We start from the raw sequence: 13149 nt of genomic DNA, 5'->3' as shown, positions 1-13149 counted from the left end.
CTGGGTATAAATAATAAACTATTAATAATTAATTAATTAATTAATTAATTACAATTCCCATCATCCCTGACCACTGGTCCTGTTAGCTAGGGCTGATGCCTGTTCTACAGTAAGATCACTATGGCATTTCAGCGGATCTGCTCCTGTGCCTTTAAGAGAAGCCCCAACAAGTAGTATAGCTTGTGTGAGCTAGAAGGTAAAGTGTTGGTTTAGGACCAGGGAGACCCAGTTTCAAATTCCCACTCAGGCATGCAGCTCATTCAGTGATCGGTCAGTCAGCATCTCTCTGCCTCACTGAACACCCAATAGCTCTATAAATATTGAAGCGCAGTTGTTCAGAAACGGGGCCAGTGAAGCTTTTCCTGGCATGGATGGGGAAAGCTTCACCGGCTTCATTTCTGCGCCCGCCGTTCTGCTGTTATGGCACACTTGGAGCAGTAAACAAGTACACAGCTGTCTTCTGCCAAGCTCTGCCACTTGACTTGGACTCGGCATTTGATGGCCTTATGGCACAGGTAGGTGGCAGGTGTGTCTCCTAAACCCTGCAGCAGAGACAATTGCTGGAACTCGTATAGGGTGCGGCTCCTCAGTGACACACGGAAAGTGAAAGCTGCAGGCTATTGTGGTTCTGCTCTAGGCAGGCTATGCTGTTAAATGCTTTCTCAATTCCAGGAAACGGCAGAGCTGGCTGTTAGCTCTGTTTATCTCAAAGTTTGCCTATTCAGAAGAGGATGGAAATGAGCAGCACATAAAGAAGGACTGGCTTTGCTTTGTACTGAAGAATGTTACGCATCTGAATCTCTTGCAGGGAGCTCTCAAGTCCTGGGATAGTAGAAGGAAGAGATCTAGAGACTATTCAGCAAGAGACAGGTGTGGGCAGGATGGGTGCTGTATCTCGTCTCCTTTTTCTATTTTGTTCTGCTTCTCTTTTTATTATCTGTTTACTACATGGAGCTTAGGGACGCGGGTGGCGCTGTGGGTTAAACCACAGAGCCTAGGACTTGCCGATCAGAAGGTCAGCGGTTCGAATCCCCGCGACGGGGTGAGCTCCCGTTGCTCGGTCCCAGCTCCTGCCAACCTAGCACTTCGAAAGCACGTCAAAGTCAAGTAGATAAATAGGTACCGCTCCAGCGGGAAGGTAAACGGCGTTTCTGTGCGCTGCTCTGGTTCGCCAGAAGCGGCTTAGTCATGGTGGCCACATGACCTGGAAGCTGTACGCAGGCTCCCTCGGCCAATAAAGTGAGATGAGCGCCGCAACCCCAGAGTCGGTCACGACTGGACCTAATTGTCAGGGGTCCCTTTACCTTTACCTTTACCTGGAGCTCAGGGTAGTGTATATGCCACGCCTCCTCATTTTTATCCTCTCAACAACCCTGTGAATTAAGTAAGGCTGAGAAGCAGCAACTCAACCCAGCGAGTTTTGTAGTTGATCAGGATTTGAACCTGTGTCTCCCAGGTCCTAGGCTGACCCTCTATACTTGTTAGACCATGCTGGCTCCCCTGGCTAAGCCAACAAATGCTTACTGGAGCACAGGAGGGATGCACAGGAAACATCAACAACCTTGATGAGGAAATGACTTCTTTGGCAACACATGTCTTCCAGAAATTGGGGACTTCTTCTTTGTTCCCTTCCTTCCATCCACAGTCTAAGGCAACGGTGGGAAACCTGTAGCTCTCTTGATACCGCTGGTCTACAACTGCCATCATCGCTAGCCATTGGCCATGCTGCCTTAGGCTGATAGGGACTGAAGTCCAACAATATCTGGAGGGCTTAGCAGGGGTCAGGAACCTTTTTCAGCAGGGGGCCGGTCCACTGTCCCTCTGACCTTATGGGGGGCCAGATTATATTTTGAAGGGAAATGAACAAATTGCTATGCCCCACAAATAACCCAGAGATGCATTTTAAATAAAAACACACATTCTACTCATGTAAAAACACCAGGCAGGCTCCAAAGATAACCCAGAGATGCATTTTAAATACAGTGGTACCTTCAGTTACAAACTTAATTCGTTCTGGAGGTCCGTTCTTAACCTGATACCCTTCTTAACCTGAGGTACCACTTTAGCCAATGGGGCCTCCCACTTCCGCCATGCCGCTGGCACGCGATTTCTGTCCTCATCCTGAGGTAAAGTTCTTAACCCAAGGTACTATTTCTGGGTTAGCGGAGTCTAACCTGAAGTGACTGTAACCTGAAGTGTTTATAACCTGAGGTACCACTGTAAAAGGACACATTCTACTCGTGTAAAAGCACACTGATTCCCGGACCATCTGTGGGCCGGATTTAGAAGGCGATTGGGCCGGATCCAGCCCCCAGGCCTTAGTTTGCCTACCCATGGCTTACAGCCTTGCCTTGACTTAAGAGCTGCTCATGGAGGCAGTTTTTTTTCAGGGAAGGGTAGCCAACATGGTACCTTCCAGACATTGGAATACAATTCCCATTATCCTTGGCCATTGGCCATGCTGGCTGGGGCTGATGGGAGTTGGAATTCGACAACTAGAGGGCACTACATTGTCTACTCCTCCCTTAGGGTGAGGAAGCAGGAGTTCTAAAGATGTGAAGAGGCCGTCAGTGCTGTTTTCCCCTCCACACGTTACCCTTGCACACATATCTACATGAAGATGCAATCCAGTAGCACAACTCCTACTGTAATGAAATGGAATTGTGCAACAGGACTACTGCACTCTTATCACATCCTGGGTTAATTTCAGCAGAGCTTGTGGAGGAGAACGTCCCCTGAGTTGTCCTCTGTGGGTCAAATCAGTTCATCTGCTGTTCTGCTGCCCTTGATGATACCCAAGGTCTGCCACACTGCGGGGCTATGTGAGGAGATGTTTTCCTCATAGGGCTGCTTCTGTCGACAGCTGCCTGTGACTTTTATTAGGGGATTTTTCCAGGGTGTGCAGGCAAAAGGAGCAGCATTACAACTTGAGGCCACGTCAAATTGAGATGGGGGACTTCCCTTCATCCCCAGATTTGTGGAACAGAATGTCCCCTAAGCATATCGCCTCCAGGCTCGGTTTATTCAGATTTCTGCTATAAATAACTCCAAATCCTACCACCAGACACCAGGGAACCTGCAGATGGAACAGATTTCTGAAAAGATTAATGAAGTTGCCTTATCTGGAATGTTGCCTTTGTTGGAGCTGTGGGGAAAGTGATCACAGAGATCTGGAAATCTTCAGAGCTTCCCGTATTCTCTTTCCATAAACATTGGCTTAAGAAACATCCCCACCACATTTAAAAGTAAAAGCAACGTTTTTGCATGGATCTGTGCAGTGCAACTTGAGATCTGTGAGTGTTCCGAAATCCCTCACTCTCTCTCCCTTTTTAAGTACTGGTATTTAAATATTGGTGTCATCAAGACCAGCATGGCTTGATTGTGATGCAAGAAAGCGGAGCATCAAAAACAAATCATGCATATTTGGCTGCTGGCATCCCCACCCATTTCCTTCACCCTGTATGCCCTCTCTCTCTGTTATCTGGAGCGGTCATGTCTTGCTGCTCTTCCGCTGCTATGAGGATCAGCCAGGGACCTCGTGCCTCTGCTTTCATGGAATTGGGAAAGCTGTCTGGGGAGAGAGAGCTCCTCCTCTCTGGTGACTGGCCAGGAACTGATCAGGTTGCTCCTGAAGCACCCGAGAGAATATTTTATTTTGGATTGGCCCAAGACAGAAGGCGTCAACATGGTAGCCTATAGATGATGCTGAACTCCAGCCCCCATGTGTCCCAGCCAGCATGGATGATGGGAGTTGGTAGTTCAACAACACCTGGAAGGCTCCATCTTGGCTACCCTGGCTTGAGTCAGCATTTTAGCTGGTGTGCACCAAAGACGCTCCCTTTCTGCTAATTAACACAAGGAAGGTCTAGATTCAGATAGGTAGCCGTGTTGGTCTGATGCAGTCGAAATATATATAAAAAATTGTCCGGTAGCACCTTAGAAACCAACTAAGTTTGTTCTTGGTATAAGCTTTCGTAGGAAGGTCTGCAAGTGTAACAAAACATTTATTGGGTGTGAGAAGAGGGGGGGGGGACCTTTGAAATTATGGCTTAGCTATCAACTGGGCTGATTTGCACTTTCAAAAATCCCCCCTCCTTGGAGCAGGGGCTGCTTAGAGGAGGAAAGCCTCCCCACAGTGCATGGGTGGTGCCATTTTGGCTAAATAAACATTGGCCTTGAAGTCAGGAAATAGAGGGGGGAAATAGGGCCTGTTGCCGTGTAGAGCGTTTAACAGTAGCAATCAGCTGTGTCGTCTTCTTAGAAACTCTGTTCTATTTGTCTTGGGTTTTCCATTTCCCCCACTCCTGACGCTTCAGCATTCGGTGCCCTCTTGAGCACATTCAATCAGTCCTCATTGGGCTGTTCAGGGGTAATTTGGCTCCTTTTGATTCCCCTGCTCCCCCCTCCCCAGAATGATTTGTGTGGGTTTATATGTACTTCTGCAAATTTTGGAGGTTCCCTTGAATTGTTGTCTGTGATATTATTTTAGACAAACAGTTAGTGGTGTTTGGGGAACTGAAGATTTCAATTAGTGTAAAGGAAGAGTAGGTTGTAACCCACCAGGATAATTCTCGCCCAGTTGAAAATATCCCCAGTGGATTATGCACTGTGGGACAAATTTACCGGTCTCCACATCACTGCTATAATAATGCTTAAACTCTGCTACCTGAGGAGACTGTTTCCCCTGGTCTTGTGGTAATAACCATTTCCATAGAACACCTCACTAGTCAACAAGTTGGACTTTGGAGAGTACACTGGTGCCCATTATAGATAACCTTATTTAATTTATTGTTTGTCCATGGGCTTGCCCTGTTTACTCAGGTCAGCAAATGACATCATGAAATAACCAAGTTGGCATGCTCATGTTTGCCTTTGCCCGACATGTTACTGCTCTCCGCCTTTCCATCTTTAACTATAAAAGAAACTTAAGGCCAATTCATGTGGCTATACTGCTATTTCATCCAATCCTGCTCCACACCCAATCCTGCTCCAGTAACATCTGAATGAAATGTACATGGGTCTGGTGAGTCATGAGGGCAGTTCCCATGTTGGTACTGCCAGCCTCCAGAAATGTGTCGCGTGCATGTTAGACTTGTCGAGAATGCGGACAGCTATGCTCAGATACGAGCCTTCAGTCTGATCTGTGGAGGAAGAGAACAACAATAACAAAAGGAGTGTGCTCACGTACACTACATTTCCGTGAGAAAAATTGTGGTCACACTGAAGTTCACATGGCCGCCAGTAGACAGCCATGCCAACTGCAGTGTGGTGACAGAAAGCAGCCGGCAGGCAGTTGGCAGGCAGCCCAAGCGAGTTGTTGAGGATGGAACTGTATTTAGGAGACCCCCGTTCCCCTCACAGAGCTACAATTCCCAGAGTGGATTAACAAACAATTCCTCTTCCCAGGGAACTCTGGGATTTGTAGCTCTGTGAGGGGAACGGGGGTCTCCCACGCCCATGTAGGGCGAGGGGCAGCTGGGTAAAAAAAAAAAACCCAGTCAAAGGCAACTATGGGGTTGCGGCGTTCATCTTGCTTTCAGGCCGAGGGAGCTGGCGTTTGTCCACAGACAGCTTTCTGGATCATGTGGCCAGCATGACTAAACCACTTCTAGTGCAACGGAACACTGTGATGGAAGCCAGAGGGCATGGAAACGTTTACCTTCCCGCCGGAGTGGTACCCATTTATCTACTTGAACTAGGGTGCTTTCGAACTGCTAGGTTGGTAGGAGCTGGGCAGAGCAAGGGGAGCTCACCCTGTTGCAGGGATTCGAACCGCCGATCTTCTGATGGTCAAGCTTAAGAGGCTCAGTGGTTTAGACCCCAGTGCCACTTGCGTCCCAACTTGGCTGTCATGCCAAGAATGCCACATGCCTCCTAGACGACCAGGGGCTCCCGCCCCATCCCTCAGACAAGCTCTGCACAGGTCTCAGCACCCTTAGCAAACCACAGCTCCCAGAATTCTTTGGGGGAAGCGCTGAATGTTTACAGTGGTACCCTAGTCCTTTGAGTGTATGGTGTGAATATAGCCCTAGTGACATCATTACAGAGGCCTGGTATAAAACAAGGCACTCATTGATTTGTAGCTCAGTCTTTGTCACTGCTTCATACACGCACATCCCAGCTGTGTGAGGTTCCAAACACACCGCTGTGATGGGGAAGTAAATGGCGTTTCCATGTGCTCTAGTTTCCGTCATGGTCTTCCGTTGTGCCAGAAGCGGTTTAGTCTTGCTGGCCACATGACCCGGAAAGCTGTCTGTGGACAAACACCGGCTCCCTCAGCCTGAAAGCAAGATGAGCGCCGCAACCCCATAGTTGCCTTTGACTGGGTGTAACAGCCCAGGGGTCCTTTACCTTTACCTTTTTATCAAACACATACACTGGAAGAGATACATACATCCCACAGAGTTGATGGAAAGGTAATTTTGAGCAGAGAAGTGGTGGGTGGGAAAGGGATAGCACACCGCCTCCCCTCTTTATTTCTCCAACAAATCACCTTTCTCCCTCCCCAAACTACAACTACTACTGTTGTTATTTATCTCAACAATGTTGGGGATCCACATGCAAATATGTAGTTGGTCCCTTACAAGAAAAAGGATGGGATTTGGGCAATGGTGTTTTTCCTACTGTAGGGTTAACATTCCCTTTCCCTGCCCTGTAACCTTTCCTTTGCTCCTGTGTTCAATGCCAGCAATGTTTTATTGGGCAAAATTCCTCCAGTGCCGTGAATATCTTGTTGTTAAGATACAGTTGAGATGACATCCTGAGGTCAAAATTAGCTGTGGTTGTTTTTAACTGCCCTTGGTTTTCTTTTTTGTTTTCTTTTTTTCCATTTCTGTTTTCCCCTCATTGTCCTTTTTACAGAATCCGGGATGGAAGCTGCATTATGTAACAATTCGGAGGAGCCTCCCACTTCTGCCGTCCTGCTGGACTGCCGTGCCTTCAATCAGGTCATCTTCACAGACATAGACAAATATTATGTCCCTGGAGCAGATATAACTTGCCATTACAACATTTCTCGGCACATCACCCCACGCCGCAAGGACTGGGTGGGCATATTCAGGGTAAGTCTGCTGTCATGTGCGGCGCACCGTGGACATTGGAACTGGCTTATGATAAATTGCAATCTCTTGCTGTATAACACAGCAGTCAAAGCAGGGTTATAAAGCTTCAGAGGAGATACTGTTCTCTGGACGGAGTTCTTCCAGAAAGCTGAGGGGTTTGTCAGAGGGGGAAGGAGGAGAGATAATAGCTGATTGGCTGAGGCAGGGTGAGGTTATCAGGAAGCTATTCTACACTGGGAGAGCTTAGATCTTGGATGGTTGCATATGCACTTTTTTCCTTAAAAAAGAATTAAAAACCTTCAAGTGCTATTAAGAAATTAAATTGTGTCTGTGCGTGAATGTTTTCCTTTCCTAGAGGGAAGCAGAATGATGTATTTGTTGGAGCCAAGTGTGCATAACATTGCAAGTGTTTGTACATTACAAATACCAGTTTTGTAACATTTTCACTGTTACGGCTTCACCCAAGCAATCCTGGGAATTATAATCTGCTGGGGAGTGCTGTGAATTCTTTTGCTTGAGATCTCAACAGAGTGAGAGAGAAATTGTTGTTGTTGTTGTTAATAAACTGGTTTAAGGATGATGTCCTGACAATTTTTAGTTGGACTTTCTTCTTCTGTGTGGACACGTGATACAGTCATACCTCGGGTTAAAGTTGCTTCAGGTTGAGCTTTTTCGGGTTGCGCTCTGCGGTGACCCGGAAGTAACGGAACGCGTTACTTCCGGGTTTTGCCGCTCGCGCATGCGAAGACGCTCAAAATGATTTCACGTGCATGCGCAGAAGCGGCAAATCACGACCCGCGCAGATGCAGGTTGCATTCTCTTCAGGGTGTGAATGGGGCTCCAGAACAGATCCCATTCGCATCCAGAGGTACCACTGTATATTTGTCCTGTAAACCCAGCGGCTACCATCCTGGGCCATGCTACTTTAAGGAGCGGCATGCTGGGCTCTGGGGCACCTGGACTTGCACGCCACCTTGGGCTCCAGCAGGCTGCCCCCATAGATAAGTGCCGCCGGGGATGCCCTGCCCCCTAGCTACGCTATTGTGTAAACCTGCTGTGTAAATACGTCCCTTGTTTTAGAACAGGCTGCTTTTAGTGCACTGGATTAGAGCACAAAGAAGACAGCTTGTCAAACTGTCACTACTCCTGGCCTGTTTCTCGGTTCGTTGAAGGATCCCACTCACATATTTTGATTTTGCAGGTGGGGTGGAAGACCGCTCGCGAATACTTCACGTTTGTGTGGGCACCTTTGCCAAGGAACCCCGACAGCAGCGACGACGAAATTCAGGAGGTGCTCTTTAAAGGTCTGTGGCAGGAAGGGAAGGAGTTGGGTGGTGTTATTTCTTGAAATAGGCATTGTTTGCATGCTAAAAAATAAATAAACTTCAGTGCAATAAGTCTGACCAGGTAGAAGTCAACTTCCTATGTTAGCTTTGCATGCTTGAAGGAGTTAAAAATGACATGTGGCTTTTTTTATTCTTTCAGCCTACTACCTGCCAAAGGACGATGAATATTACCAGTTTTGTTACGTGGACCAGGATGGCCTTGTCCGTGGAGCCAGCGTCCCCTTCCAGTTCCGTGCAGAGACCGAGGATGACATGTTGGTGGTTACCACGCAGGTTCGCTTCCTTCGTTTGTCCCCTGCGCTTTGTAGTGGCTCATTTGCGACATTCCCAAGCCTCTACCAATCCATTATGGCTCCTTGTCTGTTCCCTTCTTCTGCCTTTGTCACTATGCATAGTCTGAACATGATGCCTCACTGTACACTGCATGTGGCTCACACTGCATCGTGCGGTAGGCTAATTTTCAGAGCAGGGAAGGGAGTGCTCCATGCTATCCTATAGGTGAGATCTGTGCCCTTACAGTAACCTCTAGTGACTATCTCTGTGAGTTCCTATATGTGATAAAACCACAGTGCTTTGTATGTAGAAGATCCCAGGCTGAAGCCCCAACCTCTCCGAGGGCTTTTTGCTTTTTATGTTTTATGTGTGAGTAGTTAATGCAGACGAGTCAATCTCCAGCGCTGCTTTAAAAGGCAGCGAAGCAGCCGAGAAGAGAAGCCATATGGAAAAGCAATCCTGCTCTGCCTCTGTACTCTCCTGCAAGTGTTCTTTTTTCCTCTGTACTTGAGACGCAAGGCCACCAGTATCGGTGGCACTTGAAAAATACACATGAGCAAAAAAGGGCCCTGCCCCAAGGAGCTTACAGTCTTTGAAGAGGACAAATGGGGACAGGGGGTTTGATTAGGCATAAATGTGGCTATTGTGTACCTAGGCTTTGTTTTGAATAAGGCACCAAGGAATTAAGGCAGGCATGTCCAAAGTCTGTTTTGGGGGCCTAATCCGGCCCGCTGGTTGGTTTAATCCGGCCCCCACAGGCAGCTCCTTCCTGGGGTAAAATCCAAAATAAAGGTCAACAATTCAAATTCTTAAAAAATCCCCCCTTTGGGTAAAATCCCCCCAAAAGGTCAATAACTTCAATCCTAAAAAAAGTGAACAACTTTGGTCGGCCCTCACGCATATGTTCACTTCATTAAATCTGGCCCTCTTAGAAAAAAGTTTGGGCACACCTGGATTAAGGTTAACATTTTGTGGAAGAAAGGGATGCGGGTGGCCCTGTGGTCTAAACCACAGAGCCTAGGGCTTGCCAGAAGGTCGGCAGTTTGAATCCCTGCGACAGGGTGAGCTCCCGTTGCTTGGTCCCTGCTCCTGCCAACCTAGCAGTTTGAAAGCACATCAAAGTGCAAGTAGATGAATAGGTACCGCTCTGGCGGGAAGGTAAACGGTGTTTCCGTGCACTGCTCTGGTTCGCCAGAAGCAGCTTAGTCGTGCTGGCCACATAACCCGGAAGCTGTATGCCGGCTCCCTCTGCCAATAAAGCGAGATGAATGCCACAACCCCAGAGTTGTCCGTGACTGGACCTAACAGTCAGGGGTACCTTTACCTCTTTACCTTTGTGGAAGAAGAGGGATCGGGAGGAACAGGGAGAGATGGTGCTGCAAGTGAGGTGCTTTCTCAGGTAGGGGGTTTCCCTGCCAGAATGGGGAAATACGGAGGCATTTAAGAAGCCAAGGCAGCGTACGCATCATACATTGAAAGCATTCAGTGGCCCGCAAAGAATCCTGGGTTGCTGTAGTTCCCCCTCCCAAAGAACTACAATTCCTAGCGCCCTTAACAAATTGCAGTTCTCAGGATCCTTGAGGGGAAAGCTATGTGCTTTGAATGTATGGTGTGTACATAGCCCTCCCCCCCCAAAAAAACCCTTTGGGCTGAAGGGGGTAGAGTCAAAAGCAACAAAGCTTTCCAATGTTTCAGACTGTGGAGAAGATCAAATTCTGCTGACACATCCTCTTCCAAGTCGGCCAAGTTTTAAGAAGGGAGCCCCCAGAGAGCACATCTGCTCACAGTGTCAAGTGCCTTGACTTAATCAAAGCATTTGACACCGTGAGCAGCTGTGATCTCAGGAGGGTCCTTTTTCAGTCCTCCTTATGTCACACGCTGACTTGCCCGAGACTGATGTCCGGAGGCATGTGCTGCTTCATCTGTCGACCTCCTTCTTAAAAAACAAAAAGGGAGAAAGAAATTAAACCTGGCTATGGTCCACTTGCCTTTGCCGTGCTGATATTTTAGTCGCAGAGTTTTGTATGGGTGGCTACATACGCATCACCAACAAGAGAGGCAAAGAAAATACGGCTTTTGCATGACATTTGCGCACAATAGTGGGGAAAGCTGCGACCAGGATGCCCAAGTGCTGCCTGTTGATGAGCAATGTTACAAAAGTTGGGTGCCACCCCCACTCTCTGATGAGCAATAGCAAGAGCCCAGGGGGTTCCAGGCCCTCACCCAGGGTCTGTGTTCCTTTGGAGAATTGAGACATGGCGGAGACTGTTGTAGCTTTAAGAAATATGGTTTATTCGCCTATTTACACCTTCAGTCTGCATGGAGGGAGTCAGATCTTACAGCATGGTTATTTCAAGAGCGACTTGTCTCCCACAGCAGTGCAGCCAGCCTTCAGCCAGCCTGCCCAAGATGGATTCTGGTCTCTCTTCTTCCTCTTCCTCTTCCTCTTCCTCTTCTTCCCAGAGCACCTTGCCAAAAAAACCTGCATTCTTTTTTCCCTTTTGCTCTTCCAGGGAGAAGTGGAGGAGATCGAGCAGCAAAACACAACTTTGCTTCAGGAAAACCAGACACTGAAGGAAAACCTTAAAAGCCTTCAGAACCAGAATGAGGACCTACAAGAGAAACTCAAGGCAGCAGAGGTAGGACACACACACACACACACACACAAATACTAGGGCATGGTTGCCATTGGTAGGCGGGGCAATTAATATAAATTTTACGTTTGTGTCCTGGGCTGCTTTCCTTTCCCTTTCTTCCATTCAGGAAGTAAGACATTATTATCAGAGTTCAAGGACACATTCCAGCCAGGCAAGGAGGCTGTGAAGCAGGGCAAGAGAGGGGTGTGGTCTGGGGAGAATTTCAAGGGCCAGATGGAGTGTTCTGGAGGGCCACACTCAGTCCCTGAGCCTGGGGTCTCTGTATGGATCAAATAACTCTATATAGACTTCCTTCCCATAGAATTATGTTTATAAGTGCAAGTCAGTCTCCGCAGAAACTGCCGCAGCTATAAAGGACTTGCAGATTTATTTTAACAACATTTGTATACCACAGAATGGTAATTACAACCTCTTAAGTGGTTTACAAAGAGCATAAAATATACATTAAAATGGTCGCTGAAAGGCAAGATTTAAAAACAACTTTTTTTAAAAAAAGCACAATGCATAAAATCAGTAGTTAAAAGTAAATACTAAATGATGCATTGCTAAGTGTTCTGTGAACCGCCTTGAGATCTTTTGATGAAGGGAGTTATATAAATTTAATAAATATTTTTTTTTGCATCGGCCCACCAGTGGTCTAGTATGAAGTTGCAAAGTAAGGCTAACACTGAAGTTCTTTCCACACAGCATGCGTTTAAATGGTTTGTGCTGCAGTGCGTATTTGTAGATGTAAGCTGAGGCTGCTTTTCTCCTTAAAGCTTTTCCCACACCGCATGCATTTTAATGGCTTCTCCCGTGTGTGCGTTTTTGCAATGTAAAGTAAGGACTTATCTACACTTAACTTTCCTCCACACTTTCCAGGCACACTTTAAAGCTCTGTGTTGCATGCTCTTTGCCCTGGAGCTTTCCCCTCGTAAACCTGCTCTTTAAAGCAGAATTGGAGCAAACTGAAATACATAGAAACCCCGAATTGCCATTGGTTGCATTTCAGCTTTAAAGAGTGGGTTTTCACGGGCACAAAAAAAGAGCACTCAGACACAGAGCTTTAAAGTTCCTGGAAAGAGCAGGGCAAAACGTAAGTGTGATTAAACCCTAAGTTTGCTACTCCGGCTAAAGCTCTTTCCCCATTCCATGCATTTATATGGTTTCTCCCCTGTATGGGTTTTTCAGTGCATCGTAAGGCTACTACTCCAGTTGAAGCTCTTCCCACACTCCAAAGTAGGAATATATTTTGATAAATGTGTATGGTTAATCCTGATTGCTTAGTGCATCAGAAGTAATTTTGGCAAGGACTGAGTGGAAAGAACAAAATGTTTTGCACGTAAAAGGTCTTGGGTTCAGTCCCTAGACTAGGAAATATTCTTGCCTGAGAAACCTGCGAAACCACAGCCGGTCAGTGTAGACCGAAGATGGAGGACCTATGGCCCCTCAAATCGAATTTCACTGATTTCAGTAGGTCTTTTTTGAATATAACTTAGCAGGATACAACCCAAAAGATGCAGAACTTACAAGAAGCTGGTGAGAAAGCAAAGGCGTTTGCTCATGTTGACGCACATGAAGATGGGGAAGAAGAAGGTACAATCGACACATGAGGCTAACTTCATCTTTGCATCTAGTCCTGCAAGTTTTTTAGAGTTGCAAATTGCACCATCTTGGTGCAGTGGTCACTAGTGGGATCAGAGCAGGCATGGAGGGAGAATGTAACCCTTTTCTCCTCTGTAACAGGTATATGCTTCAGAGGAAAACCTCTGTTGCCACACAGATATCCCATGTAGATAGCAGATTCAGATGAGAGATTTTCCTTGTCATAGC

At 47.1% G+C, this 13149-nt stretch overlaps 1 protein-coding gene across 3 annotated transcripts in view; it reads left to right on the top strand.

Annotated features, from left to right (window-relative positions):
* CALCOCO2 (calcium binding and coiled-coil domain 2) overlaps nt 1-13149 on the top strand; it is a 29231-nt gene that overhangs the window by 3935 nt on the left and 12147 nt on the right. The window contains exons 1-5 of one of the 3 annotated variants that reach the window (XM_081884179.1): nt 392-515; nt 6862-7061; nt 8263-8365; nt 8547-8680; nt 11194-11319. In XM_081884179.1, the coding sequence (XP_081740305.1) occupies nt 6870-7061; nt 8263-8365; nt 8547-8680; nt 11194-11319 (555 nt within the window). In that variant the 5' untranslated portion in view covers nt 392-515; nt 6862-6869. Of the gene's footprint in view, nt 1-391; nt 516-819; nt 871-6861; nt 7062-8262; nt 8366-8546; nt 8681-11193; nt 11320-13149 lie in introns of those variants that run through there. The other 2 variants (XM_081884180.1, XM_081884178.1) reach the window with 2 other exon arrangements.

Source organism: Podarcis melisellensis, assembly GCF_964234715.1.
Source record: "Podarcis melisellensis genome assembly, chromosome: 13".
Taxonomy (NCBI): domain Eukaryota; kingdom Metazoa; phylum Chordata; class Lepidosauria; order Squamata; family Lacertidae; genus Podarcis; species Podarcis melisellensis.
The sequence above is the reverse complement of the archived record's forward strand: the minus strand, read 5'-3'. Positions and strand labels throughout refer to the sequence as shown.